The sequence below is a fragment of the Taudactylus pleione genome, unplaced genomic scaffold, assembly GCF_031769625.1.
Source record: "Taudactylus pleione unplaced genomic scaffold, aTauple2 ptg001176l, whole genome shotgun sequence".
Classification (NCBI taxonomy): Eukaryota; Metazoa; Chordata; class Amphibia; order Anura; family Myobatrachidae; genus Taudactylus; species Taudactylus pleione.
In genome coordinates, this window is record NW_028285577.1 from 637,614 (window position 1) to 665,081 (window position 27,468).

General features: G+C 49.8%; 1 protein-coding gene across 3 annotated transcripts in view; it reads right to left on the reverse strand.

Annotated features, from left to right (window-relative positions):
• RUSF1 (RUS family member 1) overlaps positions 1-27,468 on the reverse strand; it is a 122,364-nt gene that overhangs the window by 22,183 nt on the left and 72,713 nt on the right. For all 3 annotated transcript variants that reach the window (XR_015874943.1, XM_088462262.1, XM_088462263.1), the window contains exons 13-14: positions 16,285-16,383; positions 15,713-15,784 (exon numbers count right to left, since the gene is read on the reverse strand). Coding sequence is in view for 2 of the 3 variants with exons in the window: in XM_088462262.1 (XP_088318388.1) it covers positions 15,713-15,784; positions 16,285-16,383 (171 nt within the window). In the remaining variant the exon portion in view is untranslated. The remainder of the gene's footprint in view (positions 1-15,712; positions 15,785-16,284; positions 16,384-27,468) is intronic.

Genomic DNA, 27,468 nt, shown 5'->3' on the forward strand with positions numbered 1-27,468 from the left:
CAATCTCACAAATATCAGAAAACCAGGAAGTTGGGAGGTGACAGGGAACAATCAGACAATGACTTATTCACACAGAGCAGATAATGAGCCTATCGACTCTGAACTTGTACTCAGTATTTTATCAAGTGGGAGATACTTCCGGTATCGGTACACGCGTAGTTACAACAAATTAGTGGTTGGCAGAGTAGCATTAGGATACTGTGCAAATGTTATACAGCCAGAAACGTGTACCAGTCAGATGAGAGAAATAGGAGCAGGATCCTTTGTCAGAATAATGTGTTCTATGATAATGATGCATTCTATTCCTTACGTTCTCCCAGATGATGTGTATTTTATATGTGGGAGGAAAGCGTACAGTAGCTCTCTCCCAGTTCTGAAGGTTTATGTTATCTTGAAAGGGTGGTACCAGAAATTATGACCCTTACACATGTTGAAATGATTGGTATCCATAAAACCGCATCACCTCCATACATACACACACAGTATGAACATCGTGACAAAAGAAATATGATCCCTGGTGAAGAAGCCACACAGTTGATTAGTGAATCAACTGGCTTCCACATTTTGGTAGCATTAGATCCCACCAGGATCACTTGGGGAACTTTAAATTTTAGATATATCCAAGACCTGGCTAAATTAATAGACAACATCACCGAGATGTATGATGACACTTTCAGGTATACGGGTAAGGGGCTACAGGTTTACAAACAGGAATTGGTACAACATAGGTTAGTGTTAAACTACCTGACATCTATTACTGGTGGATATTGTGTGACTTTGGCCACCCAATTTGGTGTCAAGTGTTGCACGTACATCACCAATAATACTAATGACCCCAAAGAGGTGATAGACCGGAAAATGGATTAAATCCTACAACTGAAGTGGGGGTTTCGGAAGGATCATAATACTTCCCTGTATGAGACTGAGGTAAAGGTAGAGAAATGGTTCTCTTGGTTAAACCCTGTAAAGTGGTTCGCCGGTCTGGGAGAGTGGGTACAGGAGATGGTCGCTAGTATAGGTAAGCTCCTTATTCTAATACTTGTTGTCATTTTAGTCATTTGTTTATGTGTCAGATATGTTCTTACTGTGGCAAAGGGTGGAAAACTTACCACCAAGGTAAACCGTGAAAATGAAATTATGATGGTGGTGAGTGGTGGTTGTATAGGTACTAAGGTTAATGAAGAACTGCATTACAATCCTGAAATTGAATGTGCCATCAGATAAATAACATGTGAACAGGCTTGGTCATGTTTGATAAAATATTGTAAAATGTTCTGTTAAACATCCTAGATAATGTAATCTCAGTTCCCCCAAACTTCCTTTATAGGTTCGATGAGGTCCCACATCTTACCAATGGTCCCCTATAGATCCGCTGAATGTGTATAAGGGTTGTTTTACCCTTTCGTGAAACGCATTATTGACAGTTCAGTGACCAAATTGTGTCACACCATCTAGAACATTGAATAATTTATTATGCATGACTAAGTAGGTTAAGATTAGGAGGTGATAGTTTTGTTTGCTATCAAAGAGTGGACTGTCGTAGTCAAACTGAATATGATCGCACTCAATTATCTGACGATCTGGTCGCCAATAGTCTGATGTCGAATAAACCACGACGCTACGTTGCATCGCGCAATCCGATGCGCTAAACTGCATATTCACAACACCCATACACATATAAATGTATATATACTTATATACATGGACGCTCATATGCGTACGCACAATACTCACACATGGACGCTCATTTGTATATACTTGCTATTTCAACACACAGACGCACATATCCGGACGCGTATGTGCAAGATGGTTCCCACACATTACAGTTAATAACCAGTGTTATTAAAGGTATTATTGACTAATAATTATGATGTAAAATGTACTTAAATGAGATCTAAGGTTTAGAGCATAGTGGACATGTCATGTTTGGTATCATTCTAAATTCCTGTTTATTTGCAGTCTCCCGTTTCTATTGGCAAAGGAGTCGCATCTTGCGTCCGCTGGTTATGGATGATAGGGAGTTATTGCAGTGAATGTTAGTATCTATATGCAGTGTTGTAGCTAGTTATGGATGATAGGGAGTTATTGCAGTGAATGTTAGTATCTATATGCAGTGTTGTGGCTAGTTATGGATGATAGGGAGTTATTGCAGTGAATGTTAGTATCTATATGCAGTGTTGTAGCTAGTTATGGATGATAGGGAGTTATTGCAGTGAATGTCAGTATCTGTATGCAGTGTTGTAGCTGGTTATGGATGATAGGGAGTTATTGCAGTGAATGTTAGTATCTATATGCAGTGTTGTGGCTAGTTATGGATGATAGGGAGTTATTGCAGTGAATGTTAGTATCTATATGCAGTGTTGTAGCTAGTTATGGATGATAGGGAGTTATTGCAGTGAATGTCAGTATCTGTATGCAGTGTTGTGGCTAGTTATGGATGATAGGGAGTTATTGCAGTGAATGTTAGTATCTATATGCAGTGTTGTAGCTGGTTATGGATGATAGGGAGTTATTGCAGTGAATGTTAGTATCTGTATGCAGTGTTATAGCTAGTTATGGATGATAGGGAGTTATTGCAGTGAATGTTAGTATCTATATGCAGTGTTGTGGCTAGTTATGGATGATAGGGAGTTATTGCAGTGAATGTTAGTATCTATATGCAGTGTTGTAGCTAGTTATGGATGATAGGGAGTTATTGCATTGAATGTTAGTATCTATATGCAGTGTTGTGGCTAGTTATGGATGATAGGGAGTTATTGTATTGAATGTTAGTATCTATATGCAGTGTTGTGGCTAGTTATGGATGATAGGGAGTTATTGTATTGAATGTTAGTATCTATATGCAGTGTTGTGGCTAGTTATGGATGATAGGGAGTTATTGCAGTGAATGTTAGTATCTGTATGCAGTGTTATAGCTAGTTATGGATGATAGGGAGTTATTGCAGTGAATGTTAGTATCTGTATGCAGTGTTATAGCTGGTTATGGATGATAGGGAGTTATTGTATTGAATGTTAGTATCTATATGCAGTGTTGTAGCTAGTTATGGGTGATATTGAGTTATTGCAGTGAATGTTAGTATCTATATGCAGTGTTATAGCTAGTTATGGATGATAGGGAGTTATTGCAGTGAATGTCAGTATCTGTATGCAGTGTTGTAGCTGGTTATGGATGATAGGGAGTTATTGCAGTGAATGTTAGTATCTATATGCAGTGTTGTAGCTGGTTATGGATGATAGGGAGTTATTGCAGTGAATGTTAGTATCTATATGCAGTGTTGTGGCTAGTTATGGATGATAGGGAGTTATTGCAGTGAATGTTAGTATCTATATGCAGTGTTGTAGCTGGTTATGGATGATAGGGAGTTATTGCAGTGAATGTTAGTATCTGTATGCAGTGTTATAGCTAGTTATGGATGATAGGGAGTTATTGCAGTGAATGTTAGTATCTATATGCAGTGTTGTGGCTAGTTATGGATGATAGGGAGTTATTGCAGTGAATGTTAGTATCTATATGCAGTGTTGTAGCTAGTTATGGATGATAGGGAGTTATTGCATTGAATGTTAGTATCTATATGCAGTGTTGTGGCTAGTTATGGATGATAGGGAGTTATTGTATTGAATGTTAGTATCTATATGCAGTGTTGTGGCTAGTTATGGATGATAGGGAGTTATTGTATTGAATGTTAGTATCTATATGCAGTGTTGTGGCTAGTTATGGATGATAGGGAGTTATTGCAGTGAATGTTAGTATCTGTATGCAGTGTTATAGCTAGTTATGGATGATAGGGAGTTATTGCAGTGAATGTTAGTATCTGTATGCAGTGTTATAGCTGGTTATGGATGATAGGGAGTTATTGTATTGAATGTTAGTATCTATATGCAGTGTTGTAGCTAGTTATGGGTGATATTGAGTTATTGCAGTGAATGTTAGTATCTATATGCAGTGTTATAGCTAGTTATGGATGATAGGGAGTTATTGCAGTGAATGTCAGTATCTGTATGCAGTGTTGTAGCTGGTTATGGATGATAGGGAGTTATTGCAGTGAATGTTAGTATCTATATGCAGTGTTGTGGCTAGTTATGGATGATAGGGAGTTATTGCAGTGAATGTTAGTATCTATATGCAGTGTTGTAGCTGGTTATGGATGATAGGGAGTTATTGCAGTGAATGTTAGTATCTGTATGCAGTGTTATAGCTAGTTATGGATGATAGGGAGTTATTGCAGTGAATGTTAGTATCTATATGCAGTGTTGTGGCTAGTTATGGATGATAGGGAGTTATTGCAGTGAATGTTAGTATCTATATGCAGTGTTGTAGCTAGTTATGGATGATAGGGAGTTATTGCATTGAATGTTAGTATCTATATGCAGTGTTGTGGCTAGTTATGGATGATAGGGAGTTATTGTATTGAATGTTAGTATCTATATGCAGTGTTGTGGCTAGTTATGGATGATAGGGAGTTATTGTATTGAATGTTAGTATCTATATGCAGTGTTGTGGCTAGTTATGGATGATAGGGAGTTATTGCAGTGAATGTTAGTATCTGTATGCAGTGTTATAGCTAGTTATGGATGATAGGGAGTTATTGCAGTGAATGTTAGTATCTGTATGCAGTGTTGTAGCTAGTTATGGATGATAGGGAGTTATTGCAGTGAATGTTAGTATCTATATGCAGTGTTGTAGCTAGTTATGGATGATAGGGAGTTATTGTAGTGAATGTTAGTATCTATATGCAGTGTTGTAGCTAGTTATGGATGATAGGGAGTTATTGCATTGAATGTTAGTATCTATATGCAGTGTTGTGGCTAGTTATGGATGATAGGGAGTTATTGTATTGAATGTTAGTATCTATATGCAGTGTTGTGGCTAGTTATGGATGATAGGGAGTTATTGTATTGAATGTTAGTATCTATATGCAGTGTTGTGGCTAGTTATGGATGATAGGGAGTTATTGCAGTGAATGTTAGTATCTGTATGCAGTGTTATAGCTAGTTATGGATGATAGGGAGTTATTGCAGTGAATGTTAGTATCTGTATGCAGTGTTATAGCTAGTTATGGATGATAGGGAGTTATTGCAGTGAATGTTAGTATCTATATGCAGTGTTGTGGCTAGTTATGGATGATAGGGAGTTATTGCAGTGAATGTTAGTATCTATATGCAGTGTTGTAGCTAGTTATGGATGATAGGAAGTTATTGCAGTGAATGTTAGTATCTATATGCAGTGTTATAGCTGGTTATGGATGATAGGGAGTTATTGTATTGAATGTTAGTATCTATATGCAGTGTTGTAGCTAGTTATGGGTGATATTGAGTTATTGCAGTGAATGTTAGTATCTATATGCAGTGTTGTAGCTAGTTATGGATGATAGGGAGTTATTGTATTGAATGTTAGTATCTATATGCAGTGTTGTGGCTAGTTATGGATGATAGGGAGTTATTGCAGTGAATGTTAGTATCTATATGCAGTGTTATAGCTAGTTATGGATGATAGGGAGTTATTGCAGTGAATGTTAGTATCTGTATGCAGTGTTATAGCTGGTTATGGATGATAGGGAGTTATTGCAGTGAATATTAGTATCTATATGCAGTGTTATAGCTGGCTATGGATGATAGGGAGTTATTGCAGTGAATGTCAGTATCTGTATGCAGTGTTGTAGCTGGTTATGGATGATAGGGAGTTATTGCAGTGAATGTTAGTATCTATATGCAGTGTTGTAGCTAGTTATGGATGATAGGGAGTTATTGCAGTGAATGTTAGTATCTATATGCAGTGTTGTAGCTAGTTATGGATGATAGGGAGTTATTGCAGTGAATGTCAGTATCTGTATGCAGTGTTGTAGCTAGTTATGGATGATAGGGAGTTATTGCAGTGAATGTTAGTATCTATATGCAGTGTTGTAGCTAGTTATGGATGATAGGGAGTTATTGCAGTGAATGTCAGTATCTATATGCAGTGTTATAGCTAGTTATGGATGATAGGGAGTTATTGTATTGAATGTTAGTATCTATATGCAGTGTTGTGGCTAGTTATGGATGATAGGGAGTTATTGTATTGAATGTTAGTATCTATATGCAGTGTTGAAGCTAGTTATGGATGATAGGGAGTTATTGCAGTGAATATTAGTATCTATATGCAGTGTTATAGCTAGTTATGGATGATAGGGAGTTATTGCAGTGAATGTTAGTATCTATATGCAGTGTTGTAGCTAGTTATGGATGATAGGGAGTTATTGTATTGAATGTTAGTATCTGTATGCAGTGTTATAGCTGGCTATGGGTGATATTGAGTTATTGCAGTGAATGTTAGTATCTATATGCAGTGTTATAGCTAGTTATGGATGATAGGGAGTTATTGTATTGAATGTTAGTATCTATATGCAGTGTTGAAGCTAGTTATGGGTGATATTGAGTTATTGCAGTGAATGTTAGTATCTATATGCAGTGTTGTAGCTAGTTATGGATGATAGGGAGTTATTGCAGTGAATGTTAGTATCTATATGCAGTGTTGTGGCTAGTTATGGATGATAGGGAGTTATTGTATTGAATGTTAGTATCTATATGCAGTGTTGTAGCTAGTTATGGATGATAGGGAGTTATTGTATTGAATGTTAGTATCTATATGCAGTGTTGTGGCTGGTTATGGATGATAGGGAGTTATTGCAGTGAATGTTAGTATCTATATGCAGTGTTGTAGCTAGTTATGGATGATAGGGAGTTATTGTATTGAATGTTAGTATCTATATGCAGTGTTGTAGCTAGTTATGGATGATAGGGAGTTATTGTATTGAATGTTAGTATCTATATGCAGTGTTGTAGCTAGTTATGGATGATAGGGAGTTATTGTATTGAATGTTAGTATCTATATGCAGTGTTGAAGCTAGTTATGGATGATAGGGAGTTATTGCAGTGAATGTTAGTATCTATATGCAGTGTTGAAGCTAGTTATGGATGATAGGGAGTTATTGTATTGAATGTTAGTATCTATATGCAGTGTTGTAGCTAGTTATGGATGATAGGAAGTTATTGCAGTGAATGTTAGTATCTATATGCAGTGTTGTAGCTAGTTATGGATGATAGGAAGTTATTGCAGTGAATGTTAGTATCTGTATGCAGTGTTGTAGCTAGTTATGGATGATAGGGAGTTATTGCAGTGAATGTTAGTATCTGTATGCAGTGTTGTGGCTAGTTATGGATGATAGGGAGTTATTGCAGTGAATGTTAGTATCTGTATGCAGTGTTGTAGCTAGTTATGGATGATAGGGAGTTATTGCAGTGAATGTTAGTATCTATATGCAGTGTTGTTGCTAGTTATGGATGATAGGGAGTTATTGCAGTGAATGTTAGTATCTATATGCAGTGTTGTAGCTAGTTATGGATGATAGGGAGTTATTGCAGTGAATGTTAGTATCTATATGCAGTGTTATAGCTAGTTATGGATGATAGGGAGTTATTGCATTGAATGTTAGTATCTATATGCAGTGTTGTAGCTAGTTATGGATGATAGGGAGTTATTGCAGTGAATGTTAGTATCTGTATGCAGTGTTGTAGCTAGTTATGGATGATAGGAAGTTATTGCAGTGAATGTTAGTATCTGTATGCAGTGTTGTAGCTAGTTATGGATGATAGGGAGTTATTGCAGTGAATGTTAGTATCTGTATGCAGTGTTGTAGCTAGTTATGGATGATAGGGAGTTATTGCAGTGAATGTTAGTATCTATATGCAGTGTTGTAGCTAGTTATGGATGATAGGGAGTTATTGTATTGAATGTTAGTATCTATATGCAGTGTTGTGGCTAGTTATGGATGATAGGGAGTTATTGTATTGAATGTTAGTATCTATATGCAGTGTTGTATCTAGTTATGGATGATAGGGAGTTATTGCAGTGAATGTTAGTATCTATATGCAGTGTTGTAGCTAGTTATGGATGATAGGGAGTTATTGTATTGAATGTTAGTATCTATATGCAGTGTTGTGGCTAGTTATGGATGATAGGGAGTTATTGCAGTGAATGTTAGTATCTATATGCAGTGTTGTGGCTAGTTATGGATGATGGGGAGTTATTGCAGTGAATGTTAGTATCTATATGCAGTGTTGTAGCTAGTTATGGATGATGGGGAGTTATTGCAGTGAATGTTAGTATCTATATGAAGTGTTGTAGCTAGTTATGGATGATAGGGAGTTATTGTATTGAATGTTAGTATCTATATGCAGTGTTGTAGCTAGTTATGGGTGATATTGAGTTATTGCAGTGAATGTTAGTATCTATATGCAGTGTTGTAGCTAGTTATGGATGATAGGGAGTTATTGCATTGAATGTTAGTATCTATATGCAGTGTTGTAGCTAGTTATGGATGATAGGGAGTTATTGCAGTGAATGTTAGTATCTATATGCAGTGTTGTAGCTAGTTATGGATGATAGGGAGTTATTGTATTGAATGTTAGTATCTATATGCAGTGTTGTAGCTAGTTATGGATGATAGGGAGTTAATGTATTGAATGTTAGTATCTATATGCAGTGTTGTAGCTAGTTATGGATGATAGGGAGTTATTGTATTGAATGTTAGTATCTATATGCAGTGTTGTAGCTAGTTATGGATGATAGGGAGTTATTGTATTGAATGTTAGTATCTATATGCAGTGTTGTAGCTAGTATTATCCAGTTGTTCGGCGGGAAACTACTCAAAGAGACCGTTGGAGAACTGAGCCATGCCCCTGATGACACCGTATGAATCAACCAATGACCAGATTATCCAGAAGCAAGAACCAATGGAGACCTGTAAACTAGTCCCTTAGTTTATATACTTTACAGAGCTCTACGTTAACAGTGACCAGACCTCAGTGTACAGACATCCTCATTGATGATCACAGGCTTCAGGATTGATGACTGTATACTGGGACCAGTGCGCATGCGTATATATCGGTTAGTACTATTATTGATTGAAAGAATAAACAATTAAAGTAAAAAGCACAGTGTTACTTTTTCATTACATAAATAAGTTTTTGTGCTTTGGAACCACATGATTGGACTGGAAAGCAATTCTTTAGCGACTTGCAGCACTAAATAGCGACTATTAGGAATCAATAGATTTAATCTTGCCTTTGTGGTATTTGACTTCGACATTCCCACCCCGGGCCTGCCCGGGAGACCTGTGTCTGTTTCCCTGATTACCCCCGGCCTAGGCTGCCTCTGCCTGCTATGGGCCAGATCACGGTGCTCTGCTTACCTGGTCTGTTTCCCTTATTACCCCTGGCCTAGGCTGCCTCTGCATTCTATGGGCCAGATTACAGTGCTCTGCTTACCTGGTCTGTTTCCCTTATTACTCCCGGCCTAGGCTGCCTCTGCCTGCTATGGGCCAGATTACAGTGCTCTGCTTACCTGGTCTGTTTCCCTGATTACCCCCGGCCTAGGCTGCCTCTGCCTGCTATAAACCAGATTACGGTGCTCTGCTTACCTGGTCTGTTTCCCTTATTACTCCCGGCCTAGGCTGCCTCTGCCTGCTATGGGCCAGATAACGTTGCTCTGCTTACCTGGTCTGTTTCCCTTATTACCCCCGGCCTAGGCTGCCTCTGCCTGCTATAAACCAGATTACGGTGCTCTGCTTACCTGGTCTGTTTCCCTTATTACTCCCGGCCTAGGCTGCCTCTGCCTGCTATGGGCCAGATTACGGTGCTCTGGTTACCTGGTCTGTTTCCCTTATTACCCCCGGCCTAGGCTACCTCTGCCAGCTATGGGCCAGATTACGGTGCTCTGCTAACCTGGTCTGTTTCCCTTATTACCCCCGGCCTAGGCTGCCTCTGCCTGCTATGGCCCAGATTACGGTGCTCTGCTTACCTGGTCTGTTTCCCTTATTACCCCCGGCCTAGGCTGCCTCTGCCTGCTATGGGCCAGATTACGGTGCTCTGCTTACCTGGTCTGTTTCCCTTATTACCCCCGGCCTAGGCTGCCTCTGCCAGCTATGGGCCAGATTACAGTGCTCTGCTTACCTGGTCTGTTTCCCTGATTACCCCCGGCCTAGGCTGCCTCTGCCTGCTATGGGCCAGATAACGGTGCTCTGCTTACCTGGTCTGTTTCCCTTATTACCCCCGGCCTAGGCTGCCTCTGCCTGCTATGGGCCAGATTACGGTGCTCTGCTTACCTGGTCTGTTTCCCTTATTACCCTCGGCCTAGACTGCCTCTGCATTCTATGGGCCAGATTACGGTGCTCTGCTTACCTGGTCTGTATCCCTTATTACCCCCTGCCTAGGCTGCCTCTGCCTGCTATGGGCCAGATTACAGTGCTCTGCTTACCTGGTCTGTTTCCCTGATTACCCCCGGCCTAGGCTGCCTCTGCCAGCTATGGGCCAGATAACGTTGCTCTGCTTACCTGGTCTGTTTCCCTTATTACCCCCGGCCTAGGCTGCCTCTGCCTGCTATAAACCAGATTACGGTGCTCTGCTTACCTGGTCTGTTTCCCTTATTACTCCCGGCCTAGGCTGCCTCTGCCTGCTATGGGCCAGATTACGGTGCTCTGGTTACCTGGTCTGTTTCCCTTATTACCCCCGGCCTAGGTTGCCTCTGCCTGCTATGGGCCAGATTACGGTGCTCTGCTTACCTGGCCTGTTTCCCTGATTACCCCCGGCCTAGGCTGTCTCTGCCTGCTATGGGCCAGATTACGGTGCTCTGCTAACCTGGTCTGTTTCCCTTATTACCCCCGGCCTAGGCTGACTCTGCCTGCTATGGCCCAGATTACGGTGCTCTGCTTACCTGGTCTGTTTCCCTTATTACCCCCGGCCTAGGCTGACTCTGCCTGCTATGGCCCAGATTACGGTGCTCTGCTTACCTGGTCTGTTTCCCTTATTACCCCCGGCCTAGGCTGCCTCTGCCTGCTATGGGCCAGATTACGGTGCTCTGCTTACCTGGTCTGTTTCCCTTATTACCCCCGGCCTAGGCTGCCTCTGCCTGCTATGGGCCAGATTACGGTGCTCTGCTTACCTGGTCTGTTTCCCTTATTACCCCCGGCCTAGGCTGCCTCTGCCTGCTATGGGCCAGATTACGGTGCTCTGCTTACCTGGTCTGTTTCCCTTATTACCCCCGGCCTAGGCTGCCTCTGCCTGCTATGGGCCAGATTACGGTGCTCTGCTTACCTGGTCTGTTTCCCTTATTACCCCCGACCTAGGCTGCCTCTGCCTGCTATGGGCCAGATTACGGTGCTCTGCTTACCTGGTCTGTTTCCCTTATTACCCCTGGCATAGGCTGCCTCTGCCTGCTATGGGCCAGATTACGGTGCTCTGCTTACCTGGTCTGTTTCCCTTATTACCCCCGGCCTAGGCAGCCTCTGCCAGCTATAAACCAGATCACGGTGCTCTGTTTACCTGGTCTGATTCCCTTATTACCCCCGGCCTAGGCAGCCTCTGCCTGCTATGGGCCAGATTACGGTGCTCTGCTTACCTGGTCTGTTTCCCTTATTACCCCCGGCCTAGGCTGCCTCTGCCTGCTATGGGCCAGATTACAGTGCTCTGCTTACCTGGTCTGTTTCCCTGATTACCCCCGGCCTAGGCTGCCTCTGCCAGCTATAAACCAGATTACGGTGCTCTGTTTACCTGGTCTGTTTCCCTTATTACCCCCGGCATAGGCTGCCTCTGCCTGCTATGGGCCAGATTACGGTGCTCTGTTTACCTGGTCTGTTTCCCTTATTACCCCCGGCCTAGGCTGCCTCTGCCTGCTATGGGCAAGATTACGGTGCTCTGCTTACCTGGTCTGTTTCCCTTATTACCCCCGGCCTAGGCTGCCTCTGCATTCTATGGGCCAGATTACGGTGCTCTGCTTACCTGGTCTGTTTCCCTTATTACTCCCGGCCTAGGCTGCCTCTGCCTGCTATGGCAAAGATTACGATGCTCTGCTTACCTGGACTGTTTCCCTTATTACCCCCGGCCTAGGCTGCCTCTGCCTGCTATGGGCCAGATTACGGAGCTCTGCTTACCAGGTCTGTTTCCCTTAATACCCCCGGCCTAGGCTGCCTCTGCCTGCTATGGGCCAGATTACGGTGCTCTGCTTACCTGGTCCGTTTCCCTTATTACTCCCGGCCTAGGCTGCCTCTGCCTGCTATGGGGCAGATTACGGTGCTCTGCTTACCTGGTCTGTTTCCCTTATTACTCCCGGCCTAGGCCGCCTCTGCCTGCTATGTGCCAGATTACGGTGCTCTGCTTACCTGGTCTGTATCCCTTATTACCCCCGCCTAGGCTGCCTCTGCCTGCTATGGGCCAGATTACGGTGCTCTGCTTACCTGGTCTGTTTTCCTTATTACCCCCTGCCTAGGCTGCCTCTGCCTGCTATGGGCCAGATTACGGTGCTCTGTTTACCTGGTCTGTTTCCCTTATTACCCCCTGCCTAGGCTGCCTCTGCCTGCTATGGGCCAGATTACGGTGCTCTGCTTACCTAGTCTGCTTCCCTTATTACCCCCGGCCTAGGCAGCCTCTGCCTGCTATGGGCCAGATTACGGTGCTCTGCTTACCTGGTCTGTTTCCCTTATTACTCCCGGCCTAGGCTGCCTCTGCCTGCTATGGGCCAGATTACGGTGCTCTGTTTACCTGGTCTGTTTCCCTTATTACCCCCGGCCTAGGTTGCCTCTGCCAGCTATGGGCCAGATTACAGTGCTCTGCTTACCTGGTCTGTTTCCCTGATTACCCCCGGCCTAGGCTGCCTCTGCCAGCTATGGGCCAGATTACGGTGCTCTGCTAACCTGGTCTGTTTCCCTTATTACCCCCGGCCTAGGCTGCCTCTGCCTGCTATGGCCCAGATTACGGTGCTCTGCTTACCTGGTCTGTTTCCCTTATTACCCCCGGCCTAGGCTGCCTCTGCCTGCTATGGGCCAGATTACGGTGCTCTGCTTACCTGGTCTGTTTCCCTTATTACCCCCGGCCTAGGCTGCCTCTGCCTGCTATGGGCCAGATTACGATGCTCTGCTTACCTGGTCTGTACCCTTATTACCCCGGCCTAGGCTGCCTCTGCCTGCTATGGGCCAGATTACGGTGCTCTGCTTACCTGGTCTGTTTCCCTTATTACCCCCGGCCTAGGCTGCCTCTGCCTGCTATGGGCCAGATTACGGTGCTCTGCTTACCTGGTCTGTTTCCCTTATTACCCCCGGCCTAGGCTGCCTCTGCCTGCTATGGGCCAGATTACGGGGCTCTGCTTACCTGGTCTGTTTCCCTTATTACCCCCGACCTAGGCTGCCTCTGCCTGCTATGGGCCAGATTACGGTGCTCTGCTTACCTGGTCTGTTTCCCTTATTACCCCCGACCAAGGCTGCCTCTGCCTGCTATGGGCCAGATTACGGTGCTCTGCTTACCTGGTCTGTTTCCCTTATTACCCCCGGCCTAGGCAGCCTCTGCCTGCTATGGGCCAGATTACGGTGCTCTGCTTACCTGGTCTGTTTCCCTTATTACCCCCGGCCTAGGCTGCCTCTACCTGCTATGGGCCAGATTACGGTGCTCTGCTTACCTGGTCTGTTTCCCTTATTACCCCCGGCCTAGGCAGCCTCTGCCTGCTATGGGCCAGATTACGGTGCTCTGCTTACCTGGTCTGTTTACCTTATTACCCCTGGCCTAGGCTGCCTCTGCCTGCTATGGGCCAGATTACGGTGCTCTGTTTACCTGGTCTGTTTCCCTTATTACCCCCGGCCTAGGCTGCCTCTGCCGGCTGGGAATTACCAAGGTCTGTTCTCCTAGTACTATCTCAGGAGCAACAAGGACACCCGTGCAGTATCTCCTCTGAACATGCACACGCTAGGTACACAGTAATGACACCCGTGCAGTATCTCCTCTGAGCACGCACACGCTAGGTACACAGTAATGACACCCATGCAGTATCTCCTCTGAACATGCACACGCTAGGTACATACCAATGACACCCGTGCAGTATCTCCTCTGAACATGCACGCTAGGTACACACCAGTGACACCCCTGCAGTATCTCCTCTGAACATGCACACGCTATGTACACACCAATGACACCCGTGCAGTATCTCCTCTGAACTTGCACACGCTAGGTACACAAAAATGACACCCGTGCAGTATCTCTTCTGAACACGTACAGTACACAGCAATGACATCAGTGCAATATCTCATCTGAACACGCACACGCTAGGTACACAGTAATGACACCCGTGCAGTATCTCCTCTGAACATGCACACACTGGGTACACACCAATGACACCCATGCAGTATCTCCTCTGAACATGCACACGCTAGGTACACACCAATGACACCCGTGCAGTATCTCCTCTGAACACGCACATGCTAGGTACACACCAATGACACCCATGCAGTATCTCCTCTGAACACGCACACGCTAGGTACACACCAATGACACCCGTGCAGTATCTCCTCTGAACATGCACACACTAGGTACATACCAATGACACCCGTGCAGTATCTCCTCTGAACATGCACACGCTAGGTACACACCAATGACACCCGTGCAGTATCTCCTCTGAACATGCACACCTATGTACACACCAATGACACCCGTGCAGTATCTCCTCTGAACATGCACACGCTAGGTACACAAAAATGACACCCGTGCAGTATCTCTTCTGAACACGTACGGTACACAGCAATGACATCAGTGCAATATCTCCTCTGAACATGCACACGCTATGTACACACCAATGACACCCGTGCAGTATCTCCTCTGAACATGCACACGCTAGGTACACAAAAATGACACCCGTGCAGTATCTCTTCTGAACATGTACGGTACACAGCAATGACATCAGTGCAATATCTCCTCTGAACACGCACACGCTAGGTACACAGTAATGACACCCTTGCAGTATCTCCTCTGAACATGCACACACTGGGTACACACCAATGACACCCGTGCAGTATCTCCTCTGAACATGCACACGCTATGTACACACCAATGACACCCGTGCAGTATCTCCTCTGAACATGCACACACTAGGTACACAAAAATGACACCCGTGCAGTATCTCCTCTGAACATGCACGGTACACAGCAATGACATCAGTGCAATATCTCCTCTGAACACGCACACACTAGTTAAACAGTAATGACACCGATGCAGTTTCTCCTCTGAACATGCAAACACTAGGTACACACCAATGACACCCATGCAGTATCTCCTCTGAACACGCACACGCTAGGTACACACCAATGACACCGGTGCAGTATCTCCTCTGAACATGCACACGCTAGGTACACACCGATGACATTAGTGCAGTATCTCCTCTGAACACGCACATGCTAGGTACACAGCAATGACATTAGTGCAGTATCTCCTCTGAACACGCACACACGAATGACAACGGTGCAGTATCTCCTCTGAACACGCACACACTAGGTACTCACCAATGACACCCGTGCAGTATTTCCTCTGAACACGCACACGCTAGGTACACAGCAATGACATTAGTGCAGTATCTCCTCTGAACACGCACACACGAATGAAAACGGTGCAGTATCTCCTCTGAACACGCTAGGTACACAGTAATGACACCAATGCAGTATCTCCTCTGAACACACACATGCTAGACACACACCAATGACACATGTGCAGTATCTCCTCTGAACACGCACACGCTAGGTACACAGTAATGACACCAATACAGTATCTCCTCTGAACACGCACACGCTAGGCACACACCAATGACACCCGTGCAGTATCTTTCCTGAGTAGAGGAGAGTTATATTGTAGCACAGGCCTCTATTACCGTGGAGGAAGTCAGGGAACATGTGTCGGACGTATCCGTGTGTCTCTGCCAGGACGCTGAACCGCGCAGGATCTGGAAGACAGGTGTAATCATTACTGCCATTAGCTGTGCAGCACTACGTGTAGGGAATTTACATGCTTAAGAAAAATGTCCCTGGACCAATGAGCTTACATTCTTATGAAAGATCGTCAAATTTCAGCACCTACAAAATCAGAACAATGACAGTGAAAAGCACGTGTCAGACACGCCAGCGACCATGCCGCGGTAATATGTTCCAAAACACATACAGGCAACACACTACACATTGACACGCCTGCTCTCATGATTATTCCCACGCTATATGTTTCTGCGTTACCCTGGGTCTGGGCAGAGCGGTCACAGGTGCATGTTATCGGGATTAGCCGATGCTGCACAGTTTTATACTGAATGATGGCCTTACGGGTGATATAGTCAGCGGGAGCCATGGTGCCCTATGCAGAGGGTGAGGCTGCCCCCATTGTCACTGATCCATAAGCGCTTCTCTCTGAGTATGTAACACCGGATAGTCTCCAGCGCCATCTCTAGTCTCCCACCTGTGCTCCTGGTCTTCCTGTGTAACAGCTCTGCATGTACCACGGATCTGATGATATCCACACTCCGGGCGTGTTCATGTAATACCACAGCCAGGCCGCCTGGGGAGACAGGGGAACAGCATCACATACAGTAACATGGGACACGGGAACAGCACCACATAGAGTAACATGGGACACGGGAACAGCTTCACATACAGGCACGAGGGAGACACGGGAACAGCATCACATACAGGCACGTGGGAGACACGGGAAGAGCATCACATACAGGCACAAGGGAGACACGGGAACAGCATCCCATACAGGCACATGGGACACGGGAACAGCATCACATACCGGCACATGGGACACGGGAACAGCATCCCATACCGGCACATGGGAGACACGGGAACAGCATCCCATACCGGCACATGGGAGACACGGGAACAGCATCCCATACCGGCACATGGGAGACACGGGAACAGCATCACATACAGGCACATGGGAGACACGGGAACAGCATCCCATACAGGCACATGGGAGACACGGGAACAGCATCACATACAGGCACATGGGAGACACGGGAACAGCATCACATACAGGCACGTGGGAGACACGGGAACAGCATCCCATACAGGCACATGGGACACGGGAAAAGCATCACATACAGGCACATGGGAGACACGGGAACAGCATCACATACAGGCACATGGGAGACACGGGAACAGCATCCCATACTGGCACATGGGAGACACGGGAACAGCATCCCATACTGGCACATGGGAGACACGGGAACAGCATCCCATACAGGCACATGGGACATGGGAACAGCATCACATACAGGCACATGGGAGACAAGGGAACAGCATCACATACCGGCACATGGGAGACACGGGAACAACATCACATACATGCACATGGGAGACACGGGAACAACATCACATACATGCACATGGGAGACACGGGAACAACATCACATACATGCACATGGGAGACATGGGAACAACATCACATACATGCACATGGGAGACACGGGAACAGCATCACATTCAGGCACGTGGGAGACACGGGAACAGCATCCCATACAGGCACATGGGAAAAACGGGAACAGCATCACATACAGGCACATGGGAGACACGGGAACAGCATCACATACAGGCACATGAGAGACACGGGAACAGCATCACATACAGGCACATGGGAGACACGGGAACAGCTTCACATACAGTCACATGGGAGACACGGGTACAGCATCCCATACAGGCACATGGGAGACACGGGAACAGCTTCCCATAGAGACACGGGAACAGCATCACATACAGGCACATGGGACACGGGAACAGCATCACATACAGGCACATGGGAGACACGGGAACAACATCACATACATGCACATGGGAGACACGGGAACAACATCACATACATGCACATGGGAGACACGGGAACAACATCACATACATGCACATGGGAGACACGGGAACAACATCACATACATGCACATGGGAGACACGGGAACAGCATCCCATACAGGCACGTGGGAGACACGTGAACAGCATCCCATAGAGACACGGGAACAACATCACATACATGCACATGGGAGACACGGGAACAACATCACATACATGCACATGGGAGACACGGGAACAACATCACATACATGCACATGGGAGACACGGGAACAACATCACATACAAGCACATGGGAGACAGTGTCTTATATCTGGTGTTTCTCTCTGACTTCCCATCGCTCATCTCTGCTCACATTACAGAGGACCCCACCTTCCCATCCCTCATCCCTGCTAACATGACAGAGGACCCCACCTTCCCATCCCTCATCCCTGCTCACATGACAGAGGACCCCACCTTCCCATCCCTCGTCTCTGCTCACATGACAGGGGACCCCACCTTCCCCATTCCTGCTCACATGACAGGGGACACGGGAACAGCATCCCATACTGGCACATGGGAGACACGGGAACAGCATCCCATACAGGCACATGGGACACGGGAACAGCATCACATACAGGCACATGGGAGACAAGGGAACAGCATCACATACAGGCACATGGGAGACACGGGAACAGCATCACATACAGGCACATGGGAGACACGGGAACAGCATCACATACAGGCACGTGGGAGACACGGGAACAGCATCACATACAGGAACGTGGGAGACACGGGAACAGCATCCCATACCGGCACATGGGACACGGGAACAGCATCACATACAGGCACATGGGAGACAAGGGAACAGCATCACATACAGGCACATGGGAGACACGGGAACAGCATCTCATACAGGCACATGGGAGAAACGGGAACAGCATCACATACCGGCACATGGGAGACACGGGAACAACATCACATACATGCACATGGGAGACACGGGAACAACATCACATACATGCACATGGGAGACACGGGAACAACATCACATACATGCACATGGGAGACACGGGAACAACATCACATACATGCACATGGGAGACACGGGAACAGCATCACATTCAGGCACGTGGGAGACACGGGAACAGCATCCCATACAGGTACATGGGAGAAACGGGAACAGCATCACATACAGGCACATGGGAGACACGGGAACAGCATCACATACAGGCACATGAGAGACACAGGAACAGCATCACATACAGGCACATGGGAGACACGGGAACAGCTTCACATACAGTCACATGGGAGACACGGGAACAGCATACCATACAGGCACATGGGAGACACGGGAACAGCATCCCATAGAGACACGGGAACAGCATCACATACAGGCACATGGGACACGGGAACAGCATCCCATACAGGCACGTGGGAGACACGGGAACAGCATCACATACAGGCACATGGGAGACAAGGGAACAGCATCCCATACAGGCACATGGGAGACACGGGAACAGCATCACATACAGGCACATGGGAGACACAGGAACAGCATCACATACAGGCACATGGGAGACACGGGAACAGCATCACATACAGGCACATGGGAGACACGGGAATAGCATCACATACAGGCACATGGGAGACACGGGAACAGCATCACATACAGGCACATGGGAGACACGGGAACAGCATCACATACAGGCACATGGGAGACACTGGAACAGCATCCCATACAGGCACATGGGAGACACGGGAACAGCATCCCATACAGGCACATGGGAGACACGGGAACAGCATCCCATAGAGACACGGGAACAGCATCACATACAGGCACATGGGACACGGGAACAGCATCACATACAGGCACAAGGGAGACACGGGAACAACATCACATACATGCACATGGGAGACACGGGAACAACATCACATACATGCACATGGGAGACACGGGAACAACATCACATACATGCACATGGGAGACACGGGAACAACATCACATACATGCACATGGGAGACAGTGTCTTATATCTGGTGTTTCTCTCTGACTTCCCATCGCTCATCTCTGCTAACATGACAGAGGATCCCACCTTCCCATCCCTGCTCACATTACAGAGGACCCCACCTTCCCATCCCTCATCCCTGCTAACATGACAGAGGACCCCACCTTCCCATCCCTCATCCCTGCTCACACGACAGAGGACCCCACCTTCCCATCCCTCGTCTCTGCTCACATGACAGGGGACCCCACCTTCCCCATTCCTGCTCACATGACAGGGGACACGGGAACAGCATCCCATACTGGCACATGGGAGACAAGGGAACAGCATCACATACAGGCACATGGGAGACACGGGAACAGCATCACATACAGGCACATGGGAGACACGGGAACAGCATCACATACAGGCACATGGGAGACACGGGAACAGCATCACATACAGGCACGTGGGAGACACGGGAACAGCATCACATACAGGAACGTGGGAGACACGGGAACAGCATCCCATACCGGCACATGGGACACGGGAACAGCATCACATACAGGCACATGGGAGACAAGGGAACAGAATCACATACAGGCACATGGGAGACACGGGAACAGCATCTCATACAGGCACATGGGAGACACGGGAACAGCATCTCATACAGGCACATGGGAGACACGGGAACAGCATCACATACCGGCACATGGGAGACACGGGAACAACATCACATACATGCACATGGGAGACACGGGAACAAAATCACATACATGCACATGGGAGACACGGGAACAACATCACATACATGCACATGGGAGACACGGGAACAGCATCACATTCAGGCATGTGGGAGACACGGGAACAGCATCCCATACAGGTACATGGGAGAAACGGGAACAGCATCACATACAGGCACATGGGAGACACGGGAACAGCATCACATACAGGCACATGAGAGACACGGGAACAGCATCCCATACAGGCACATGGGAGACACGGGAACAGCATCCCATAGAGACACGGGAACAGCATCACATACAGGCACATGGGACACGGGAACAGCATCACATACAGGCACATGGGAGACACGGGAACAACATCACATACATGCACATGGGAGACACGGGAACAACATCACATACATGCACATGGGAGACACGGGAACAACATCACATACATGCACATGGGAGACACGGGAACAACATCACATACATGCACATGGGAAACACTGGAACATCACATACATGCACATGGGAGACAAGGGAACAGCATCACATACAGGCACATGGGAGACACGGGAACAGCATCACATACAGGCACATGGGAGACACGGGAACAGCATCACATACAGGCACATGGGAGACACGGGAACAGCATCACATACAGGCACATGGGAGACACGGGAACAGCATCACATACAGGCACATGGGAGACACGGGAACAGCATCACATACAGGCACATGGGAGACACGGGAACAGCATCACATACAGGCACATGGGAGACACGGGAACAGCATCACATACAGGCACATGGGAGACACTGGAACAGCATCCCATACAGGCACATGGGAGACACGGGAACAACATCACATACATGCACATGGGAGACACGGGAACAACATCACATACATGCACATGGGAGACACGGGAACAGCATCACATTCAGGCACATGGGAGAAACGGGAACAGCATCACATACAGGCACATGGGAGACACGGGAACAGCATCACATACAGGCACATGAGAGACACGGGAACAGCATCACATACAGGCACATGGGAGACACGGGAACAGCTTCGCATACAGTCACATGGGAGACACGGGAACAGCTTCGCATACAGTCACATGGGAGACACGGGAACAGCATCCCATACAGGCACATGGGAGACACGGGAACAGCATCCCATACAGGCACATGGGAGACACGGGAACAGCATCCCATAGAGACACGGGAACAGTATCACATACAGGCACATGGGACACGGGAACAGCATCACATACAGGCACATGGGAGACACGGGAACAACATCACATACATGCACATGGGAGACAGTGTCTTATATCTGGTGTTTCTCTCTGACTTCCCATCGCTCATCTCTGCTAACATGACAGAGGATCCCACCTTCCCATCCCTCATCCCTGCTCACATGACAGAGGACCCCACCACATCCCTCGTCTCTGCTCACATGACAGGGGACCCCACCTTCCCCATTCCTGCTCACATGACAGGGGACCCCACCTTCCCCATTCCTGCTCACATGACAGGGGACCCCACCTTCCCCTTCCCTGCTCACATGACAGGGGACCCCACCTTCCCATCCCTCATCCCTGCTCACATGACAGAGGACCCCACCTTCCCATCCCTCGTCTCTGCTCACATGACAGGGGACCCCACCTTCCCCATCCCTGCTCACATGACAGGGGACCCCACCTTCCCATCCCTCGTCTCTGCTCACATGACAGAGGACCCCACCTTCCCATTGCTCATCCCGGCTCACATGACAGAGGACCCCACCCTTAGAGAGGGTTAGGCTGTCCTCAACTCTAGTGTGCAAGTGCTGTTATTACTGTTACTGTAAATAGGATTTCATGTGAGAGGAACATCTAGGATAATATGGCAGCCAGACACTGTGTGTGTGGACAGAAGGGACTGTGTATATATCATGGTGGATACTTTTATGGGGGCAAGGTCTTGGATAAAAGCCCGTCACTGAAGCATAAATTAACATAATGAGGCAGTGCAGATACAAAGCAGCATATAAAGACACAAACTGCGGCGTGGAAGTGACTGGTGAGCGGTAGGTGTGTAATACAGCATGCCACCGGTCGGGTGACGAGGCCCGTAGCGTGCACACTGTGCTGGTGACTGATGCCCGTAGCGTGCACACTGTGCTGGTGACTGAGGCCTGTAGCGTGCACACTGTGCTGGTGACTGAGGCCTGTAGCGTGCACACTGTGCTGGTGACTGAGGCCCGTAGCGTGCACCCTGTGCTGGTGACTGAGGCCTGTAGCGTGCACCCTGTGCTGGTGACTGAGGCCCGTAGCGTGCACACTGTGCTGGTGACTAGGCCTGTAGCGTGCACACTGTGCTGGTGACTGAGGCCCGTAACGTGCACCCTGTGCTGGTGATTGAGGCCCGTAGCGTGCACCCTGTGCTGGTGACTGAGGCCCGTAGCGTGCACGCTGTGCTGGTGACTGAGGCCCGTAGCGTGCACGCAGTGCTGGTGACTGAGGCCCGTAGCGTGCACGCAGTGCTGGTGACTGAGGCCCGTAGCGTGCACGCTGTGCTGGTGACTGAGGCCCGTAGCGTGCACACTGTGCTGGTGACTGAGGCCCGTAGCGTGCACGCTGTGCTGGTGACTGAGGCCCGTAGCGTGCACTCTGTGCTGGTGACTGAGGCCCGTAGCGTGCACACTCTGCTGGTGACTGAGGCCCGTAGCGTGCACACTGTGCTGGTGACTGAGGCCCGTAGCGTGCACACTGTGCTGGTGACTGAGGCCCGTAGCGTGCACCCTGTGCTGGTGACTGAGGCCTGTAGTGTGCACACTGAGCTGGTGACTAGGCCTGCAGCGTGCACACTGTGCTGGTGACTGATGCCCGTAGCGTGCACACTGTGCTGGTGACTGATGCCCGTAACGTGCACCATGTGCTGGTGACTGAGGCCCGTAGCGTGCACACTGTGCTGGTGAGTGCACACTGTGCTGGTGACTGAGGCCCGTAGCGTGCACACTGTGCTGGTGACTGATGCCTGTAGCGTGCACACTGTGCTGGTGACTGAGGCCCGTAGCGTGCACCCTGTGCTGGTGACTGAGGCCCGTAGCGTGCACACTGTGCTGGTGACTGAGGCCCGTAGCGTGCACACTGTGCTGGTGACTGAGGCCCGTAGCGTGCACACTGTGCTGGTGACTGAGGCCCGTAGCGTGCACACTGTGCTGGTGACTGAGGCCCGTAGCGTGCACACTGTGCTGGTGACTGAGGCCCGTAGCGTGCACACTGTGCTGGTGACTAGGCCTGTAGCGTGCACACTGTGCTGGTGACTGAGGCCCGTAGCGTGCACCCTGTGCTGGTGATTGAGGCCCGTAGCGTGCACCCTGTGCTGGTGACTGAGGCCCGTAGCGTGCACCCTGTGCTGGTGACTGAGGCCCGTAGCGTGCACACTGTGCTGGTGACTGAGGCCCGTAGCGTGCACACTGTGCTGGTGACTGAAGCCCGTAGCGTGCACACTGTGCTGGTGACTGAGGCCCGTAGCGTGCACCCTGTGCTGGTGACTGAGGCCCGTAGCGTGCACACTGTGCTGGTGACTGAGGCCCGTAGCGTGCACCCTGTGCTGGTGACTGAGGCCTGTAGCGTGCACCCTGTGCTGGTGACTGAGGCCCGTAGCGTGCACACTGTGCTGGTGACTGAGGCCCGTAGCGTGCACACTGTGCTGGTGACTAGGCCTGTAGCGTGCACACTGTGCTGGTGACTGAGGCCCGTAGCGTGCACCCTGTGCTGGTGATTGAGGCCCGTAGCGTGCACCCTGTGCTGGTGATTGAGGCCCGTAGCGTGCACACTGTGCTGGTGACTGAGGCCCGTAGCGTGCACACTGTGCTGGTGACTGAGGCCCGTAGCGTGCACACTGTGCTGGTGACTGAGGCCCGTAGCGTGCACACTGTGCTGGTGACTGAGGCCCGTAGCGTGCACACTGTGCTGGTGACTGAGGCCCGTAGCGTGCACACTGTGCTGGTGACTAGGCCTGTAGCGTGCACACTGTGCTGGTGACTGAGGCCCGTAGCGTGCACCCTGTGCTGGTGACTGAGGCCCGTAGCGTGCACCCTGTGCTGGTGACTGAGGCCCGTAGCGTGCACCCTGTGCTGGTGACTGAGGCCCGTAGCGTGCACACTGTGCTGGTGACTGAGGCCCGTAGCGTGCACACTGTGCTGGTGACTGAAGCCCGTAGCGTGCACACTGTGCTGGTGACTGAGGCCCGTAGCGTGCACCCTGTGCTGGTGACTGAGGCCCGTAGCGTGCACACTGTGCTGGTGACTGAGGCCCGTAGCGTGCACCCTGTGCTGGTGACTGAGGCCTGTAGCGTGCACCCTGTGCTGGTGACTGAGGCCCGTAGCGTGCACACTGTGCTGGTGACTGAGTGTGCTGGTGACTGAGGCCCGTAGCGTGCACCCTGTGCTAGTGACTGATGCCCGTAGCGTGCACCCTGTGCTGGTGACTGAGGCCCATAGCGTGCACCCTGTGCTGGTGACTGAGGCCCGTAGCGTGCACCCTGTGCTGGTGACTGAGTGTGCTGGTGACTAGGCCCGTAGCGTGCACACTGTGCTGGTGACTAGGCCCGTAGCGTGCACACTGTGCTGGTGACTAGGCCCGTAGCGTGCACCCTGTGCTGGTGACTAGGCCCGTAGCGTGCACCCTGTGCTGGTGACTGAGGCCCGTAGCGTGCACCCTGTGCTGGTGACTAGGCCCGTAGCGTGCACCCTGTGCTGGTGACTGAGGCCCGTAGCGTGCACACTGTGCTGGTGACTGAGGCCTGTAGCGTGCACACTGTGCTGGTGACTGAGGCCCGTAGCGTGCACCCTGTGCTAGTGACTGATGCCCGTAGCGTGCACCCTGTGCTGGTGACTGAGTGTGCTGGTGACTGAGGCCCGTAGCGTGCACACTGTGCTGGTGACTGAGGCCCGTAGCGTGCACCCTGTGCTGGTGACTGAGGCCCGTAGCGTGCACCCTGTTCTGGTGACTGAGGCCCGTAGCGTGCACACTGTGCTGGTGACTGAGGCCCGTAGCGTGCACCCTGTGCTGGTGACTGAGTGTGCTGGTGACTGAGGCCCGTAGCGTGCACCCTGTGCTGGTGACAGATGCCCGTAGCGTGCACACTGTGCTGGTGACTGAAGCCCGTAGCGTGCACACTGTGCTGGTGACTGAGGCCCGTAGCGTGCACCCTGTGCTGGTGACTGAGGCCCGTAGCGTGCACACTGTGCTGGTGACTGAGGCCCGTAGCGTGCACCCTGTGCTAGTGACTGATGCCCGTAGCGTGCACACTCTGCTGGTGACTGATGCCCGTAGCGTGCACACTGTGCTGGTGACTGAGGCCCGTAGCGTGCACGCTGTGCTGGTGACTGAGGCCCGTAGCGTGCACGCTGTGCTGGTAACTGAGGCCCGTAGCGTGCACGCTGTGCTGGTGACTGAGGCCCGTAGCGTGCACTCTGTGCTGGTGACTGAGGCCCGTAGCGTGCACACTCTGCTGGTGACTGAGGCCCGTAGCGTGCACACTGTGCTGGTGACTGAGGCCCGTAGCGTGCACTCTGTGCTGGTGACTGAGGCCCGTAGCGTGCACTCTGTGCTGGTGACTGAGGCCCGTAGCGTGCACACTGTGCTGGTGACTGAGGCCCGTAGCGTGCACCCTGTGCTGGTGACTGAGGCCTGTAGTGTGCACACTGAGCTGGTGACTAGGCCTGCAGCGTGCACACTGTGCTGGTGACTGATGCCCGTAGCGTGCACACTGTGCTGGTGACTGATGCCCGTAACGTGCACCCTGTGCTGGGGACTGAGGCCCGTAGCGTGCACACTGTGCTGGTGAGTGCACACTGTGCTGGTGACTGAGGCCTGTAGCGTGCACACTGTGCTGGTGACTGAGGCCCGTAGTGTGCACACTGTGCTGGTGACTGATGCCTGTAGCGTGCACACTGTGCTGGTGACTGAGGCCCGTAGCGTGCACACTGTGCTGGTGACTGAGGCCCGTAGCGTGCACACTGTGCTGGTGACTGAGGCCCGTAGCGTGCACCCTGTGCTGGTGACTGAGGCCTGTAGCGTGCACACTGTGCTGGTGACTGAGGCCCGTAGCGTGCACACTGTGCTGGTGACTGAGGCCTGTAGCGTGCACACTGTGCTGGTGACTGAGGCCCGTAGCGTGCACACTGTGCTGGTGACTGAGGCCCGTAGCGTGCACACTGTGCTGGTGACTGAGGCCCGTAGCGTGCACCCTGTGCTAGTGACTGATGCCCGTAGCGTGCACCCTGTGCTGGTGACTGAGTGTGCTGGTGACTGAGGCCCGTAGCGTGCACACTGTGCTGGTGACTGAGGCCCGTAGCGTGCACCCTGTGCTGGTGACTGAGGCCCGTAGCGTGCACCCTGTGCTGGTGACTGAGGCCCTTAGCGTGCACCCTGTGCTGGTGACTGAGTGTGCTGGTGACTGAGGCCCGTAGCGTGCACCCTGTGCTGGTGACTGAGGCCCGTAGCGTGCACCCTGTGCTAGTGACTGATGCCCGTAGCGTGCACCCTGTGCTGGTGACTGAGTGTGCTGGTGACTGAGGCCCGTAGCGTGCACCCTGTGCTGGTGACTGAGGCCCGTAGCGTGCACACTGTGCTGGTGACTGAGTGTGCTGGTGACTGAGGCCCGTAGCGTGCACCCTGTGCTAGTGACTGATGCCCGTAGCGTGCACCCTGTGCTGGTGACTGAGGCCCGTAGCGTGCACCCTGTGCTGGTGACTGAGGCCCGTAGCGTGCACCCTGTGCTGGTGACTGAGTGTGCTGGTGACTGAGGCCCGTAGCGTGCACCCTGTGCTAGTGACTGAGGCCCGTAGCGTGCACACTGTTCTGGTGACTGAGGCCCGTAGCGTGCACACTGTGCTGGTGACTGAGGCCCGTAGCGTGCAACCTGTGCTAGTGACTGATGCCCGTAGCGTGCACCCTGTGCTGGTGACTGAGTGTGCTGGTGACTGAGGCCCGTAGCGTGCACACTGTGCTGGTGACTGAGGCCCGTAGCGTGCACCCTGTGCTGGTGACTGAGGCCCGTAGCGTGCACACTGTGCTGGTGACTGAGGCCCGTAGCGTGCACACTGTGC